Source organism: Microcaecilia unicolor, chromosome 1, assembly GCF_901765095.1.
Source record: "Microcaecilia unicolor chromosome 1, aMicUni1.1, whole genome shotgun sequence".
Taxonomy (NCBI): Eukaryota; Metazoa; Chordata; class Amphibia; order Gymnophiona; family Siphonopidae; genus Microcaecilia; species Microcaecilia unicolor.
The window spans coordinates 769,902,147-769,921,093 of NC_044031.1; the positions used below are offsets into that span (position 1 = coordinate 769,902,147).

General features: G+C 45.5%; 1 protein-coding gene across 1 annotated transcript in view; it reads right to left on the minus strand.

Moving 5' to 3' along the window:
- The window catches only part of EIF3J (eukaryotic translation initiation factor 3 subunit J), an 89,260-nt gene that overhangs the window by 3,247 nt on the left and 67,066 nt on the right, over positions 1-18,947 (minus strand). Inside the window, exons 5-7 of the mRNA XM_030189826.1 lie at positions 16,700-16,811; positions 15,394-15,552; positions 11,068-11,141 (exon numbers count right to left, since the gene is read on the minus strand). Coding sequence (XP_030045686.1) covers positions 11,068-11,141; positions 15,394-15,552; positions 16,700-16,811 — 345 coding nt within the window. The remainder of the gene's footprint in view (positions 1-11,067; positions 11,142-15,393; positions 15,553-16,699; positions 16,812-18,947) is intronic.

The window sequence follows — 18,947 nt, forward strand, 5'->3', positions numbered from 1 at the left end:
ACTTAATACATTTCTTGATTAGCTTTCGAAGGTTGCCCTTCTTCGTCAAATCGGAAATAAGCAAATGTGCTAGCTGACAGTGTATATAAGTGAAAACATTCAAGCATTGCTATGACAGTCTGACAGGGTGGGAGGATGGGGGTGGGTAGGAGGTATGCATGGGGACATCAAAGCATATCATTGATATTCTAACAGGATGGGTGTGGATAGGTGAGGAGTGGGGTGATCAACAGAGACGTACAGCTTTATGCTTTATAATGGGCTAGGAACCCCAGATCCTTGTTAAGTCCTTTCTGTTGGGTGTTAAAATATTCAATCATTCTGACTTCAAAGGTCTTACGTTCTTGTATGGTTTTAAAGTTACCTTTCAGTATTCTCACTGTGAAATCACTGGTACAGTGTCCTGGTCCTGTAAAATGCTAACCAACAGGGGTGGGAGCTCTACTGGCACCAGTATTGTTCATGTGATGTCTATGTAAATTGAATCTGGTCTTAAGCATCTGGCCTGTTTCTCCAATATAGCATCCTTCCTTACATTTTTTACACTGAATGATATATACCACATTGGAAGATGAGCAAGTGAAAGATCCCTTTATGTTGAATATCTTTCCTTTGTGGGTAACTGTGGGGTCCTGTGAAATATTTTGGCATAGTTTGCAACTGGATAAATTACAGGGACGTGTGCCCTTCTGTTCCTTTTCAGTCTGTGATGGAAGTTTACTTCTGATTAGCTTGTGTTTTAAGTTGGGTGGCTGTCGGAAGGCCAGTACTGGTGGGGATGGGAATATCTCTTTCAGTAATTCATCCTCCTGGAGTATAGGTTGTAGATCTCTTATGATTTTCCTCAGTTTTTCCAGCTCTGGATTGTATGTCACTACAAGGGGGATTCTGTCTGTGGATTTTTTTCTCCTTGTACTGTAGCAGATTCTCCCTGGGTGTTTTGAGGGAGGAGGCAATATTCTTGGAGATTATTTTGGGGTTGTAGCCTGTTTGAAGGATGCAGTCAGGCTTTTAAGGTGTCTGTCTCTGTCCCCTGGGTCAGAGCAGATACGGTGGTATCTTGTGGCTTGGCTGTAAATGATGGATCTTTTTGTTTGTGAAGGATGGAAGCTGGAGTTGTGGAGGTAGCTGCATCTGCCTGTGGGTTTCTTGTATATAGATGCATACCTCTGACCCACCCCCATCCTCCCACCCTGTCAGACTGTCATAGTAATGCTTGAATGTTTTCACTTATATACACTGTCAGCTAGCACATTTGCTTATTTCCGATCTGACGAAGAAGGGCAACCTTCGAAAGCTAATCAAGAAATGTATTAAGTTATGTCCAATAAAAAAGGTATCATCTTATTTTCTTTTCCATGTTTTATTTTGTTTGATTTCTATTGATAACCTTAAGAGTGGACTAACACGGCTACCACACTCCTCTACTTAAGTTGGAAGATACCGCATACAGCCGCATGAAAAAGCAAATGAACAAACTTTTGGAAAAAGAAACAAAAGTGAAGTCATCTTTACTTTCTGACAATCTGCAAGAAGAATGACATCATTCCCAAAGGACTGAGGATCAAAAATCCTTTGGCTACTACTTACAATTCTGACTATGCAGAGAAACTCTGCAAACGCACTAGTCAGAAACTAAGAAATGAACTTATACATCAACTCTACAAGAAAAAAAGAATAATAAACCCAAAGGGATGTAATCATGAGGAATATGGAGGAATTACATCCACACCTTGTGAACCAACTTAAAGAGGACCTACATAACATCCAAGGAGAAAAACAATACATTGCTATCCGCAAAAAAGAAATAAAGCTGAATTCTCTCCTGCAAAATCACAGAGAGAGAAACTGCTTATCCTTGAATAGCTACAGCTCTGCAGAACCAACATCCCCAGACACCTTGGAGACACTTGGATACACATCTGAGGCATGTGAAAATCAGAGCCCAAACAAACCAGGGAATACTGATCACACCTTTACAGATGCAAACCAAATGGGGATAATAAACCTCTTGAACCATCAATTATCACAGCATGAGATCTCCGTGCTCTCCAAAGGGCTCTCATTCTGCCCATCTAGAAAACTAGATGAAATCCAACTATACTCAGACCTAGAAGAATTCTTTAGAAAAATGCGCCTTAATACACATTTCTATAATAAAGGGAAACCAAACAGACTGGAATACAGTCTTAAACAAAAGAACACTTATTTCACCCCACAGGAGGGACAAAACTACAAGCTGGATAATTACATAGAAAGTTTCAGACATAGGGTGAAATCTCAACTTTCCAACAAACAAAAGAGAATCCTGTACAATCTTACCCCACCAGAAAGAGCGGCCATAAGAACCCTACAAACTAACGAACGCATTATCATCAAACCCGCAGACAAAGGAGGCGCAGTGGTAATTATGGACATACAAAAATACATTGAAGAGGGGCACAGACAGCTCTCAGACAATAAATACTACAGGAAACTAACTGAGGACCCCACATAGGATTACACAAAACAGCTGAAAGACCTTAGCCAAATATTTCCTACACAAGCGCAACCTCACCTGAAGAAACTCATACCAAACCAGCCTGCTGTGGGCACATTCTACATGCTACCCAAGATCCACAAACCGGGAAACCCTGGCAGACCAATCATATCAGGTATTGGCACACTCACGGAAGAAATATCTGGATTCATAGAGGGAATTCTGAAACCTCTCGTACACAAAACTAACAGCTTCATACAAGACACCACAGACTTTCTGAATAAATTGAAAAATATCAAGCAACTACCACCTAACACCCTTCTGGTCAAAATGGATGTAGAATCACTATACAGCAACATTCCACATGCGGATGGCATAGCTGCATGTGGAAGACTCCTAAAAAAATCCACACTGGACCATCAATACTCACCAGAAACTATTACAAAATTAATCAAATTCATTTTAACTCACAACTACTTCCACTTTAACAATGATATCTATCTGCAAATAATGGGCACTGCGATGGACACCAGGACAGCACCCCAATATGCCAACCTTTTTATGGCTAAGCTAGAAGAGACATTTCTGAATACACACCAGACCAAACCTCTAAAATACTACCGGTACATCGATGACATTTTTATGATTTGGACGGAGGGTGAAGAAACTCTGAAACAATTTTATTCTGCCTTCAATACATACCATCCTACAATCAAAATCAAAATTGACTACTCCCCAGAAAAAGTCAATTTTTTGGACACCACGGTCTCAATCAGTGATGGCTGTATACAAACATCTATATACAAGAAACCCACAGACAGATGCAGCTACCTCCACAACTCCAGCTTCCATCCTTCACATACAAAAAGATCCATCATTTACAGCCAAGCCACAAGGTACCTCCATATCTGCTCTGACCCAGGGGACAGAGACAGACACCTTAAAAGCTTGACTGCATCCTTCAAACAGAAAGGCTACAACCCCAAAATAATCTCCATGAATATTGCCTCCTCCCTCAAAACACCCAGGGAGAATCTGCTACAGTACAAGGAGAAAAATCCCACAGACAGAATCCCTCTTGTAGTGACATACAATCCAGAGCTGGAAAAACTGAGGAAAATCATAAGAGATCTACAACCTATACTCCAGGAGGATGAATTACTGAAAGAAATATTCCCATCCCCACCAGTACTGGCCTTCCGACAGCCACCCAACTTAAAACACAAGCTAATCAGAAGTAAACTTCCATCACAGACTGAAAAGGAACAGAGAAGGGCACTCTTCCCTGTAATTTATCCAGTTGCAAACTATGCCAAAATATTTCACAGGACCCCAAAGTCATCCACAAAGGAAAGATATTCAACATAAAGGGATCTTTCACTTGCTCATCTTCCAATGTGGTATATATCATTCAGTGTAAAAAAATGTAACGAAGGATGCTATATTGGAGAAACAGGCCAGATGCTTAAGACAAGATTCAATTTACATAGACATCACATGAACAATACAGCCAGTAGGGCCCCCACCCCGGTGGGACAGCACTTCACAGAACCAGGACACTGTACCAGTGATTTCACAGTGAGAATACTGAAAGGTAACTTTAAAACAATACAAGAAAGTAAGACCTTTGAAGTCAGAATGATTGAATATTTTAACACCCAACAGAAAGGACTTAACAAGGATCTGGGGTTCCTAGCCCATTATAAACCATAAAGCTGTATGTCTCTGTGGATCACCCCACCCCTCCTGTTAGAATATCAATGATATGCTTTGATGTCCCCATGCATACCTCCTACCCACCCCCATCCTCCCAACCTGTCAGACTGTCATAGTAATGCTTGAATGTTTTCACTTATATACACTGTCAGATAGCACATTTGCTTATTTCCGATCTGACGAAGAAGGGTAACCTTCGAAAGCTAATCAAGAAATGTATGTTTGTGCAGCGCTGCGTATGCCTTGTAGCGCTATAGAAATGCTAAATAGTAGTAGTAGTAGTATTAAGTTATGTCCAATAAAAAAGGTATCATCTTATTTTCTTTTCCATGTTTTATTTTGTTTGATTTCTATTGATAACCTTAAGAGTGGACTAACACGGCTACCACACTCCTCTGTGTAACCTGAAACTTTCACACCAGTCCTTGGGACACATGATCTAATCACAATTTGGGACAAAGTTTCAAGCCTTTTCAGAACAGTGAAAAGATCATGGGGCTCAAACTCCATCTAAAACCGATTACCAAGTAGCAGGTAGGAATCCACATGAGGGCAACCGAAGGTACCTCAAAGCATAGAAATAAGCAACAAAACTCGCCCTCCCTCCCTCCCCATTAACAGAGCATCAGACTTAGCCTGTGAAAACAGTGCAGAGCTACAGACAAGCACTTTGATGAGAGAGGGAGGGAGGCGTTGGCTGCCGGGGAGGGAGCATTCCCACATGCCCATAGAGCTTTTCTGGTTTTCTCTGGGCTTTGGGAGAGGGGGCTGGGATCGGGATGATAACATTAACCCACGATTTATCCTGCTTACCACAGAGAACCTATGTTACAGGTAAGCAACTTCACTTTCCCTTCTTAAATTTGAATGAGTTATAGCTCTCTCATTTTGGGGAAAAAGGTGAAATTAGGCCTTACCTGCTAATTTTCTTTCCTCTAGACCCTCCAGACCGGTCAAGACGCTTGGGTTATGCTCGCCTACCAGCAGAGGGAGACTGAGAACACAAAACTTGAAACTATGTACTTATAAACCTGTGCCTAGCCATCTATAGCCAGTATACACTTAGCAAAGCAGAGAATAAAAACACAACTCTGAAACTAGAAACCCCTGCACCTGGAAAACCAAAGGACAAGTACCAACAGTGTGCTGAAAACAGACGAGACGTCACAGCGTCCCGCTCTGTAATGTCTTAGAGTCAAAGAATTCTCTCTGACCACACAAAACCTTAAAGGAATAGTCCTAGCAGAACACGGCTCAAAATACTGCTATTCATAGACACAGCTCCAAATACTGCTATGCATAGACACGGCTGAGGAATACTTCTGAGAAAAGAACGGGCGGGCTCTTGACCGGTCTGGAGGGTCTAGAGTAAAGAAAATTATTAAGGCCTAATTTCACCTTCCTCATCAACCCTCCAGACCGGTCAAGACGCTTGGGACGTACCAAAGCAGTATCCCAACTAAGGGCGGGACCCTCGAAAAGCAGAAGACAACACAGCCGCTCCAAACCGGGCATCTTCTTTCGCCTGAACATCAAGTCTGTAATGCTTCACAAAGGAATGGATGGAGGACCACACCGCTGCCCTACAAATATCCTGCGGCGGAATAAAACTAGTTTCCGCCCAAGAAACGGCTACTCCCCGAGTAGAATGTGCCTTAAGTAAAGAGGGCACTGGCCGACGCTTCAAAAAATAAGCCGAAGCAATAGTCTCCTTCAACCATCTAGCCAGAGTAGCCTTGGAGGCAGCTTCACCTTTCTTGGGACCTCCAAACAAAACAAACAACCTGTCCGAAGATCGAAAATCTTGGGTTCTGCTCAAATATGACCGCAAGACGCGTCGCACATCCAACTTAGCCAAACGACGCTGCAAGGGATCCCCGGCACGATCACCCAACACTGGCAACGAAATCACCTGATTGACATGAAAAGAAGACACCACCTTAGGAACAAAGGAAGGAACCGTGCGTAGTCACTTTCTCTTTGGCAAAGGACAGAAAAGGCTCTCTGCAAGATAAAGCCTGAAGCTCCGAAATCCTACGCGCTGAAGAAATAGCCACCAAAAAGACTGTCTTCAAAGTAAGGTCCTTACACGTAATGGAAAGCAAGGGTTCAAATGGAGGCCCCACCAGAGCCTCCAAGACCAAATTTAAATCCCAAGACGGAACCACCGGGCGGCAAGGCGGCCGAAGCAACTTCACTGCCTTCAAAAACCGCCCCACGTCCGGAGAAGCCGCCAAGGATACTCCCCGAACCTTACCTCTAAAACAAGACAAGGCTGACACCTGAACCTTCAGAGAGGAGAGCGAAAGCCCCCTATCCAAACCATCCTGAAGAAAATCCAACACTTCCACTGCCGAAACGCGCAACGGGGCAAAGCCCCGCTCCTGACACCAATTCTCGAAAATGCGCCACACCCGCACATATGCCAAGGAAGTAGACCTCTTACGAGACCGCAACATTGTATCAATCACCCTGGCCGAGAAACCTTTGCGTCTTAAACGGTGCCTTTCAAGAGCCAAGCCGTAAGCAAGAATGGAGAGGGGTCGGCCATCTCGATCGGCCCCTGAACCAATCTCACCCGAGGCCCCAGGGGAATCGGATCCTGTACCAGCAACCACATCAGATCTCCGTACCACGGACACCGGGGCCAATTGGGCGCTATCAGAACTACTAATCCCGAGTGACGACCGATCCGCTGAACCACGTGGCCCACCAGCGGCCACGGCGGGAACACGTAGAGCAACTGCTGAGTCGGCCACGGAAGGACCAGCGCGTCGATGCCCTCGGCCTGAGAATCTCTTCGACGACTGAAGAACCGAGAGACTTGTGCATTGGCGGACGACGTCATTAGATCCAACACCGGTCGACCCCACTGTAACACTATCCGCTCGAACACGGAGGGATGGAGAGCCCACTCTCCGGGATCCAACGTGTGCCTGCTCAGATAATCCGCGCTCACGTTGTCCACCCCTGCCACGTGCCCCGCCGAGAGACTCTGCAGATGTGCTTCTGCCCACACTAGCAACTCTGCTGCCTCTACCGCTAAACCGGGACTCTTCGTTCTTCCCTGTCAATTCACATACGCCACGGCTGTGGCATTGTCGGAAAGCACCCTGACTGCCTTGCCGTCTACCAGACTCTGAAAGGACCGAAGAGCCAACCGAATTGCACGCGTCTCCAGACGATTGATGGACCAACACGCCTCCTCCACTGTCCAAAGTCCCTGGGCCACCTGACCCAGACAATGCGCCCCCCAGCCCATCAAACTCGCATCCGTGGTAATCACCACCCAATGTGGAGTGGCCAACGGCATGCCCTTCGCTAGGTTCGGAGAATGGAGCCACCAGCTGAGACTGCGACGAACCACCTCCGACAGAGAGAGACTCTCCTCCAGCTCCTGCAATTGAGGGGACCAACGAGACAACAACGCGCCCTGCAGCTGCCTCATATGCGCCCTGGCCCAGGGAACTACCTCTATTGATGCGGCCATCAGACCCAACACCTGAAGGTACTCCCGCGCTGACTGTGCCCTCTGGGCTCGGAAATGACGGATCTGAGCCTGCAGCTTGGATATGCGAGAGGAAGTCAAGAACACCCGGCCTCTCTTCGTGTTGAAACGGACTCCCAGATACTCGAGAGACTGCGACGGCACTAGGTGACTCTTGGCCAGATTGACAACCCAGCCCAGAGATTGCAAAAAGGACACCACCCGACCGGTGACCTCTGTTTTAATTTATTAACACCTCCTTGCTCTCCGACCTTGATTTGGCCCGAATCAACCAGTCGTCTAGGTATGGGTGCACCAAAATGCCCTGCAACCGCAGAGCTGCTGCCACCACGACCATCACCTTGGGGAAGGTTCGAGGAGCAGTGGCCAGACCGAAGGGAAGCGCGCAAAACTGAAAATGTCTCCCTAGCACCACAAAGCGAAGAAAACGCTGATGCGCCTCCAGGATGGGGATGTGCAAGTACGCTTCTGTCAGATCTAGAGAAGTCAGAAATTCCCCTTCCTGAACCGCTACAATGACGGAGCGTAACGTTTCCATCCGAAGGGAAGGAACCTTTAGGGCTGCATTGACCTTCTTGAGATCCAAAATGGGACGAAAAGCGTCCTCTTTTTTGGGAACCACGAAGTATATGGAATAACATCCCTTTCCTCTCTCTGCTGGAGGAACAGGTACTACAGCTCCTAAATCTAACAGGCGCGACAGAGTATCTCGGACCGCTCTCGCCTTGCGCCGAGAATGACAGGGAGACATGAGGAAGAAGTCGGACAGAGGACCGTCGAACTCTAGCGCGTACCCGTCTCGGACTATTTGCAGCACCCACTGGTCTGACGTGATCTGGACCCACCTCTGGTAAAACAAGCGTAAGCGAGCCCCCACGCGGACCAGAGGCTGGGCCCCCAAACCATCATTGAGAAGGACGGGACGCACCGGACGCTCCCGAAGAGAAACCTCGTCCTCCACGACGGCCACCTCGAAAGGACTGGGTTCTCTGAAAGAAACGACCCCTAGTCCCACCAGAATATCTACCAGGCCGATACCGCTTAGCTTCCTGAAACCGTCCGCGACCCGCGGATCCCCTAGAAGCTTTAGGGCGAAGATCCGGAAGCCGAGGAACCTTAGCGTCACTAAGACCTCTCACCAACTTATCCAACTCTTCACCAAACAGCAAAGAGCCTTTAAACGGAAGCGAACACAACTTGGCCTTGGACGCAGCATCCGCCATCCATCCTCGTAACCACAGGGCCCGACGAGCTGCCACACCTAGAGACATGTTCTTTGCCGAGGCCCGCAACAAATCATACAGCGCATCCGCCAAAAAGGAGGACCCCAACTCCAACTTTGCCAGATCTTGAGTCAAAGAGGCTCTGTCCCCTGGCGGACTAAGAGCCGCACCGCCCAGCGGAAACAAGCCCGCGCCACCAGACCTCCACAGACCGACGCCTGCAACGCCAGAGCAGACAAATCAAAACTGCGCTTTAGGAAAGTCTCCAATTTTCTGTCCTGAGGGTCTCGCAACGCAGCCCCTCCATCCACCGGAATCGCTGTAGCCTTAGTCACTGCCGTAACCACGGCATCCACGGTCGGAGGCTTGAAAGACTCTCTATCTTCCTGCGGCTGGGGATAAAGCTTAGCCATGGCCCGAGCCACCTTACATGGTGCCTCCAGCGCCTGCCACTCCTGAGTAATCATTTCTCTCAGATCCGCATTCATAGGGAAAGTACAAGACACCTGTCTGATCCCCTTAACCAACGGATCCTGCTTCCCGGCCTCTAACGGAGCTGCCGCCGGATCAAATTTGAGGGTCGCAGCCACCTGATCAACTCTGACAATTCATCTCGTTGAAAAATGCGAACCACCGAGGGATCCTCCCCAGGCAGCGCAAGCTCCTTATCATAGCCAGCCAGCGACCCCTCCTGCTCTTCTAGAAGGCTAAAGTCACCCTCCGACTCCGGAGGAGAAAAACCTAACTCCTCAGACCACTCTACACGTGGTCTCTTCGCGCTAGCCCCCCCCCCCCCCCCGTCCCAAGACTAAGGGGCTCCGCTGGAGACGGCCCCGCCTGCCAAGCCTGAAATAAATTCCAAATGAAATCCGGGGGAAAACCGATCCTACCCAAGGCATCGCCCCCCGAAGGCGCTGGAAATTGACTGCCCTGCAATCCCCCGACTCCCTCGGGCCCGTGCAGCGCCGAATCCAAAATGGTGGCGGTTCCCGCCAAAAACGGAACCGCCGCAGGGCCGCTATTCATAGGCGCCGCAACCTCCGGGACGCTAGTCGCGGGAACCTCCGCCGCTAACACCGGCGGTACAGAGGATTGAGGCTTTGGTTCCCCGCAAAAACGACAAGAGCTGCCCACCGCGTCAACGCCCCGACGCGCACACGACCTACACCGAAGCGGTCTCCCTGACATCTTCGCGAAGCCCAGCTGACCGCCAAAACAAGTGCCCCAATTGTAAGACCAAAAAAAAACTCACCCGAGCAGGAAAACTCAGCGCCTTGACCACAGCTGAACAGCTTCGTCTCTCCGGAGTGCAGCTCCAATAGCTCTCCCCAGCGTTTGGGCCTTTCTTTCTTTTTTTTTTTTTTTCTTTCAATAAAACTTTACTGCAGCCTTTAATTTGAGCCTTGCTGCTGCTAACACCATCCGGCACTCAAGGCTGCAGTATACAAACTGCAGCCGAGGCACAAAGCTGCCCAAACGGAGAGCCAGTCAGGGGGAGGGACCCGGCCACCCGGGTGTGACACCCCAAAGGGGACAATGACGGGCCCCAGCGGACCCGCAACCCCTAGCACACCAAAGTCTTCCAGGCACAGGGATCCACCAGAACCAGCACAGAAACAAAGGAAAACTCTAAAAAATTAACTCAAAAACCTATCCAGATCGGGCAAGCTGCACAGGCTGCCTGTCTACCCTCTGCTGAGACTGAGAAAATACTGGCTATAGATGGCTAGGCACAGGTCATAAGTACATAGTTTCAAGTTTTGTGTTCTCAGTCTCCGTCTGCTGGTAGGCGAGCATAACCCAAGCGTCTTGACCAGTCTGGAGGGTTGATGAGGAACTGCTATTGTTGCAGGCCGAATATTCAGGTAATGAAGTTAGGCAAATTAGCCCAGCTCCACGTCCAGGAATATTCACAGCAGTTATTCAGAAAAACTAGGCCTACTTACATCCATTATGGAATCAGGGCTCAATAACCCCAAGCTCATACATACATGCCATGTAGCATGTTTAGCTCATAGGGTATGTAAAAAAACCCCACACTGCTTTCAGCATAAGCTCTGATGGCTTGTGTCCCTCTTTTTCTGAGGGATTTGGGCCGTTTGTCACATCTGCAGACCATTACATTTCACTCTGGAGCTTACCTTTTCCTGTTTCTGTTTCTCACTGCATAGCACTGTCACAGAATTCACTATTTTTTTCAGATCATCCACTTCCACTGAAGGAAACAAAAACAGAAAGAATCATCACCCCTCGGGAACATGAGTTACCTGTGGTAGACATCTTAAGTAAATTGTACGTCTACTGCACATCTTATCTGGACCAATATACTCACATCACCCCTCTCCTCAAATCACTTCACTGGCTTCCGATCAGGTACCGCATACAGTTCAAGCTTCTCCTACTAACCTACAAATGCACTCGATCTGCAGCCCCTCCCTACCTCTCTACCCTCATCTCCCCCTACGTTCCTACCCGTAACCTCCGCTCTCAAGACAAATCACTCCTTTCAGTACCCTTCTCCACCACCGCCAACTCCAGGCTCCACCCTTTCTGCCTCGCCTCACCCCATGCTTGGAATAAACTCCCTGAGTCCATACGCCAGGCCCCCTCCCTGCCCATCTTCAAATCCTTGCTCAAAGCCCACCTCTTCAATGTCGCCTTTGGCACCTAACCACTCTACCTGTATTCAAGAAATCTAGACTGCACCAACTTGTCATTTCGTCCTTTAGATTGTAAGCTCCTTGGAGCAGGGACTGTCCTTTTTGTTAAACTGTACAGCGCTGCGTAACCCTAGTAGCGCTCTAGAAATGTCAAGTAGTAGTAGTAGTAGTAGATATCTTACAAGTTTTAAATAGCGTGTCAATTCTGCAATAGAACAGTTTATCTGTGACATTTATATCCCACATTATCCCAAACAAGTTTGAGTTCAATGTGGCTTACAATAAACAGTATAGGATACATAAGAAAGAATAATGCATAAGAAAGTCATTTGTTGTAAGAATCCAATTTTACAAGACAGTATCATAAACATAGTGGGATAGCTATGGATGTTTAACATTTAGAACATCTATTATGAATGAGAAATTGTACATGAAGCAAAGAGAAAGTTAATGGTAAGTAGAGTAATAACCAATTCAGGTAATAACTAATTGAGATATGGTTGTTGTTTTTGAGGGTTTGTTTGAATAGGAACGATTTGAGGATTTTGCGGAATCTAGTGTATTCCTGTATATTTCTTATTTTGGGTGGTAAGGAGTTCCACCATTTGGTTCCTGGGTAAGTGAAGTCTGCAGAGTGGACAGTTTTGTAGATCACTTTTTTGCAATTTGGGAGGTGTCGTCTGAGAGAGTTTCTTGCTCATATTTAGTGTTTCTTTGAGGTAAGTTTATTAATGTAGTCTACACTATATTACCATATAGTCTAGAGCTCTGCCATTTAGTATTTGAAAGATAAAGGTACATAATTTGAAAGTGATTCTCGCTTTGATGGGAAGCCGGTGTAATTTGATTAGTAAAGGGGAGGCACTTTCAGAACGAGAGATTTTATATATGAACCTGGCTGCAGTGTTTTGAGCTGTTTGGAGTTTTTTCAGCAGGCACTCCATGCTGGCATTACAGTAATCGAATTGGGATAATATTAATGATTGTACCAATAGTCTGAATGTTTCTGATGAGAAATAGGGTCTGATCCTTTTTAGTTTCCAAAGAGACCTGAAAGATTTTGTGATTACTGAGGAAACTTGAGTATTAAATGTTAAATGTTTGTCTATAATTATACCTAGAATTTTTTTAGATTATTGTCAGTGGGGAATGAAGTGTTGTCAATTGTGAAACTGTTGTAGTTGTTTTGGTCAAATAGGTTGGTAATGACCATGAATTTCGTTTTTTCTTTATTTAGCTTTAATTTGAAATGTGTACCTCAGTCACTCTTTCTATAAAAATATTTCTTTAAATAACAAACTTCAAACCTCCCAACAGTGAATAATACACAAAGTAAATAACCAGTCACTTATAATCATAGGTTATTGACACTGATTGCTAGTTTGTTGTCCCACAGAATCAGCTGTTATGTTTACACAAGTGTACCATCCCCAGCGATACACTCATTTAGTGCATGTAGGGTACCATCCCAAGCAATACCTTACATGCTCCGAGTGGACCATCCCCAGCAATATCTTATATGCGCTAAATAATGGAGTGTATCATCCCTAGCAATACCCTACATGCTCTAAATAATGTACATTGTTCCCTTACTTGTGCCTCTGTTATGCCAGTACAAACACCCTCCCACCATCCAGCTCAACCAAAATCACATCACTCCTACCCATTAAAGTACTCAGACCCATCACACTCAGCTCAGCCACTCCCTGCTAACTACTACCAATCTAATCATGAACTTTTATATTCTGCTAAATCCAGAAAGAGTTCAATGCGTATTATACAAATATTATCTAGACATTATACAATCAGGCTCTATAATTAAGATCAAATTTAAAAACCTTAACACAAACTGATCCAAAATTACGAAGTATCAAACAAATTGTTAACCAACATCAAAAGAAAGCAGTCTTTGTAAACAATCTTGTGGAAGCTTATTCTGAAAGGCAGCTGCCTGATGAGAAGTAGGAAAAATCTTTTATTAATCTTGAATACCTAATATCCAGAAAACAGTAGAAAACTGATCATTAGAGTGTCAATGGTGTCAGTGTGTTTCTTGAGGTCAGCGACCTCCTCTAACTTGGCTCCAAAAAGGTCATCTCCCTAGAACACGGCATCTGCCGACCTCTGATGGACCGTCGGGTCCAAGTTAGAGGCGCACAGCCATGAGAGTCCGCGCACTGCTACACTCTGGGCAGAGATCCTGGACACCACACATCAAAGATACCATAGGCGGCCCTGGCCAAGAACTTTCTACACGACTTCTGCTTGACCAACTGCTGAAGACACTCGGCCTGCTCCAGTGAGAGAGAATCTGCCAAATCAGACATACTATGCACCAAGTTCCAGCAAGTATAGGCTCGTATAGAGCTGTTAAGATTGAATACAGTAGATAAGCATAGAGGCCTGATACATATTCCATCCCAAAGAATCCAGGGTTCTAGCTTTTCTGCCAGGGGGCACCGAAGCATAGTCCCTAGAACTCCTGGCTCTTTTGCGCGCAGATTCCACTACCAAGAAATGAGGCAACTGAGGCTTGTGAAATCCTGGGGAACTCTGGATTCGATACATGGTGTCTATTTTCTTGGGCAGGACAGGGACCAACAGAGGAAACTCCCAGTTCTTCACCTGAACATCTTTCAGCATCCAGTGAAGATATACCATCACAGCCTCTCTAGGAAGACATTTGTAGTCCAGGACCTCGAACATCACAGCCCTGGGCTCATCCTTCTAATCCAAACAAATGGGAATAGCAGCCACCAGTCCAGGACCTCGAACATCACAACCCTGGGCTCATCCTTCTAATCCAAACAAATGGGAATAGCAGCCACCATTCCCTAACAAAACATGAGAAGGAAGGAAAGGCACTCAGGTGGAGACTTCGTCCTTTGCTCTAGAGAGGAGGCGTCAGATGGGATACCATAGTACTCATCCAAGAAGTACCCTGGATCCTCATCAGACTCCCATAAGCGCTCAATGATGTTGGGGAAAAAACAAACCAATCCCCCCCACACACACACACTCCTCATGGGAGAGCCGACCGGAGCTCAGGCCTAAGAGGGCCTACAGAGCACACCAAAAATAGAGGAAACTTAAGAGGGCAAAATCAAACTAAAACTGTATAGAAAGGGGAAAGGAACTTTTCCTAAGAAAAGAAAAAAGCAGGGTAAAAAAATCTGGAAGGAAAGCACAAATTGAAAAAATAATGCTCACACAACCAGACGATATGAGGACAGCGGATAAATTGCGTTCTCTCCTCATTGCAGATGAGAAGAAACTGATGGTTCCGCACTCTTGTGGCAGGCAGGAATGCACTTGCACATGCGTGGTAGGGATGCTACGCGTGTTCTTAAAGCTATACTAGCTTGTTTAAGCTCTGCTCCAGGCGACATGGATGACATCACCCACATGTGAGTGGAGTGGGCAAGTGGTTAGAGCACCAGTCTTGCAATCCAGAGGTGGCCGGTTCAAATCCCACTGCTGCTCCTTGTGATCTTGGGCAAGTCACTTAACCCTCCATTGCCTCAGGTACAAACTTAGATTGTGAGCCCTCCTGGGCCAGAGAAATATCCAGAGTACCTGAATGTAACTCACTTTGAGCTACTAGTAAAAAAGGTCCGAGCAAAATCTAAATAAATAAATGTGAGAATATGGCTTGTCTGTCTTCAGAGAATAATGAATATGAACAAGACATATCTGCAAAGAATGGAGACAATGCATGCAAATTTCTCATGCATATTCATTGTTGCTATCCTGGACACCTTACCAGGTGTGTCCTGAGGTTCGAGTCAAGATATTCCATCTACTTACATGAAGTACAAATGTCTCGAACCAGTGCTTCTAAAAAGCTGGCATAATGCAGAGACTTCTCATAGTGTGTTATCTTTTCTTTTAGCAGCTTTCCAAACTCTGTGAAGTCATCTTTTGAGGATGGATTCATAGCATCAATTCCAGAAACACAGTTTTCTCCTGCAAATAGAAAAGAGCATGTGGAAGATAGTAATAGAAGCCAGCAACCTTTATTCCTCTCTAGGTCCCTGATCCCCTTTAAGCGTTGCTTTTTAGCAGAGCTAGTACAGTTCAGTCCTTTTTAGAACTTTTTGTTACCAGACCCCTCACTTTTTACCTTTTCTCCCTTTAAACTCTGAAGTTCTTTTATTTCCCATTCTGTAAGAATTTAAAGACGTGTTTGTTTAAAAGATTTGTCTTAATTTTTTTAAGGAAACACAGAAGAGGTCATCTAAAATGAACTCAAACAAGAGCGAAGACAAATAGCACAAGGAACCTTCAGGGCTAGAGACATCAACTCAAACTTTTAATAAACAGACCCGACCCGGTCCATGTTTCGGCTGGCTGCATCAGGGGTCTAGATGTTAAAAAAATCTCTCTATATATAAAAGGCAACACCAACGTTCTATGAAGCCTCCAGCCGGAAGTGTGAAGGGGGAGAGGTACCCGGTTTCCCCATGAGTGTCTGCCCCGCCCTCTCTGTAACACAAACAGTCAGTGAAGGAAAACACAGCAAAGCAGTGAAGGACTCGGAGGGGGGAGGGGAGAGAGGGCGGAGGGCAGGGACACACACACTCTCACATGCACACAGAAGAAAACCTTGCTAGCCCCCGTTTCATTTGCATCAGAAACGGGGCTTTTTTACTAGTATATACATAATAAACAGGCACACAAGTTTAGGCTTTTAACATCTAGACCCCTGACACAGGCAGCTTTGCCAAAACATGGACCACGTCGGGTCTGTTTAATAAAAGTTTGAGATGATGCCCCTATTCCTGAAGGCTCCTTGTGCTTTTTGTCTTCACTCAATTTTTTTAAAGTTATATTCTTAATTTTTTTGTTACCCGATTTGAACTACTAAAATGTAGGAGTCGGCGGGATACAAGAATCATATCACACACCAGCAGATCCTTTTGGCTTTCTGCATACTAGGAAACTAGTATTAACTCCTCCTATTTGTAGGGATGAGACAGAGCCTCACTGCTAGGCGAGAGAGAACTTACTGCCAAGATAAAAGGGGGGCATTTGGTTCTCCTTTTCTCCCAGAGTTCCTCGTGTTATGAAGCGGGTGCAAAAAACAGTCCAACACACAGATCCTTTCACTCACCAAAAGCCTCTTTTGCCAGCTCAAGGTCAGCCTCCTCTTGTAGCTGCTTTAGTCGTAGTTTTTCTGCTAACTGTTCGTCTACTGTAAGTTCCTGAGGTGCTGATTCCTGCAACTACAGAGAAATGTCAGTGAATGTCTTCTGAGAGGGACAGCAGAGGATGGAAAACACACCAAGGTGCCACAGAGCTCTCGAATCAAGATTGATCTTGTTCATAAAAATCTTCACATTCCACCAGTCATTCAAAGCAGTAGACAAAAGAAAAAGCTACAGTCAAAGGAGAAGAACGCATTACTAAAACAGACAGATTGGGATCCACTGCTATTTCTCTCACAAAAAGGGATTCACTATCCAGGGACTGGAAAATAGGAGCTATTAATTTCTTCCTGAAAAATCTAGACATTTGCTTCATTAGTTCTATAAATCCAGGCACTATAACTTGAGAATGCCCTAGGTCTAGAAGAAAAAAAAATGATCTCAAACCATTATCTTGCTCTTGCACAAGAGTGGTGGGCTGAGGACAAGGGAAGCCAAGGACCAAATCCCACTGCTGCTCCTTGTGATCTTGGGCAAGTCATTTAACCCTCCACTGCCTCAGGTACAAATTGATTGTAAGCCCTCTAGGACAGGGAAATACCTATAGTACCTGAATGTAACTTGTCTTGACTTATTATTGAAATTTAGTCTTTGGCTGGATCTTAAAGGTCTAGCTACGTCAGCGAATGGGCTAAGCATGATGCTTTGAAGCAGATAATACAAGAGGGAAGTTTAAGCTCTTGCTTGACAGTCAACTGCAATTTTACAGGGGACATTTCACATTGTGTCCTCTTGCTGCTTGTTAACAACATGATCAGGTTTCCAAATTATCCTCTCAGGAAGTCCTGTTTACAAAGAATTGCACAGCTGAGAGAAAAACACCCCCCCCCCCCCCCCCACAGGGTTTGCCAATACATTTCACCAGTTACCTACTAAAATCCGCTCCCCACTGCTTCACAACAGACCTCACATCCCACTTAAACTACATGCTCCAACATGGTCTCTTCCCTAAGGAAAACGGTAACATCCTACCCACCCTAATACCAAAAGATGCCAAGAAAAAAAAACAAACGATATCACCAACTACTGCCCAGTAGCATCCATCCGACTGGAAGTCAAACTGATGGAAAGTATGGTAGCCAAGCAACTCACTGACTACAAAGTCTCAATATTACATGAATCTCAATCAGGATTTCGCTCCAACCACAGCACCGAAACAGTACTAATTACTCTCTTAGCCAAATTCAAACAAGAAATTGCAACAGGCAAAAGTGTACTGCTCCTCCAATTCAACATGTCTAGCGTGTTCGACATGGTCAACCATAAGATCCTACTAAACATCCTAGAATACTTCTGGATTGGTGGAAGTGTATTTAGCTGGATCAAGGGTTTCCTAACTACTAGACCATATCAAGTGAAATCAAATTCGAACATATCATCACCATGGAAAGCAGATTGTGGAGAACCTCAAGGATCACCACTCCTTTTCAACCTGATGACCCCACTAGCCAAGTCCTTATCCAATCAAGGCCTTAACCCTTTCATTTACGCAGACCATGTCACATTATACATCCCTTACAAACATGATCCAATAGAAATCATCAATGACATCAAACTCAAGTTTATCCTGAACTCATGGGCAAATGCATTCCTACTAAAACTTAACTCAGAAAAACACACAGTCTCATCCTCTCATCTCAATATAACACGAATAAACCCACCAACATAACCACCCCAGACTACACCCTCTCAATCTCAGACAGCCTCAAAATTCTCGGAGTCATAATCGACCGAAACCTCACGCTGAAGAGCCAAGTGAAAGCTACAACAAAGAAAATGTTCCACTCAATGTGGAAGCTCAAACGATTGAAACCATTTTTCCCCCAGGGAAATATTTCGCAACTTGGTGCAATCCATGGTACTAAGCCACCTAGACTACTGCAACAGAATCTATGCGGGGTGCAAAGAACAAATTATTAAAAACTCCAAACTGCTCAAAACACAGCAGCCAGGCTTATATTTGGAAAAGCGAGATTCAAAAGCGCCAAACCACGATGAGAAAAACTGCACTGGCTCCCAAAGAACGTATTGCGTTCAAAATCTGCACCCTGGTTCATAAAATCATCTACGGCGAAGCCCCGGGATACATGACAGACCTCTTAGACCTACCAACCGATCAGGTACCGCATACAGTTCAAGCTTCTCCTACTAACC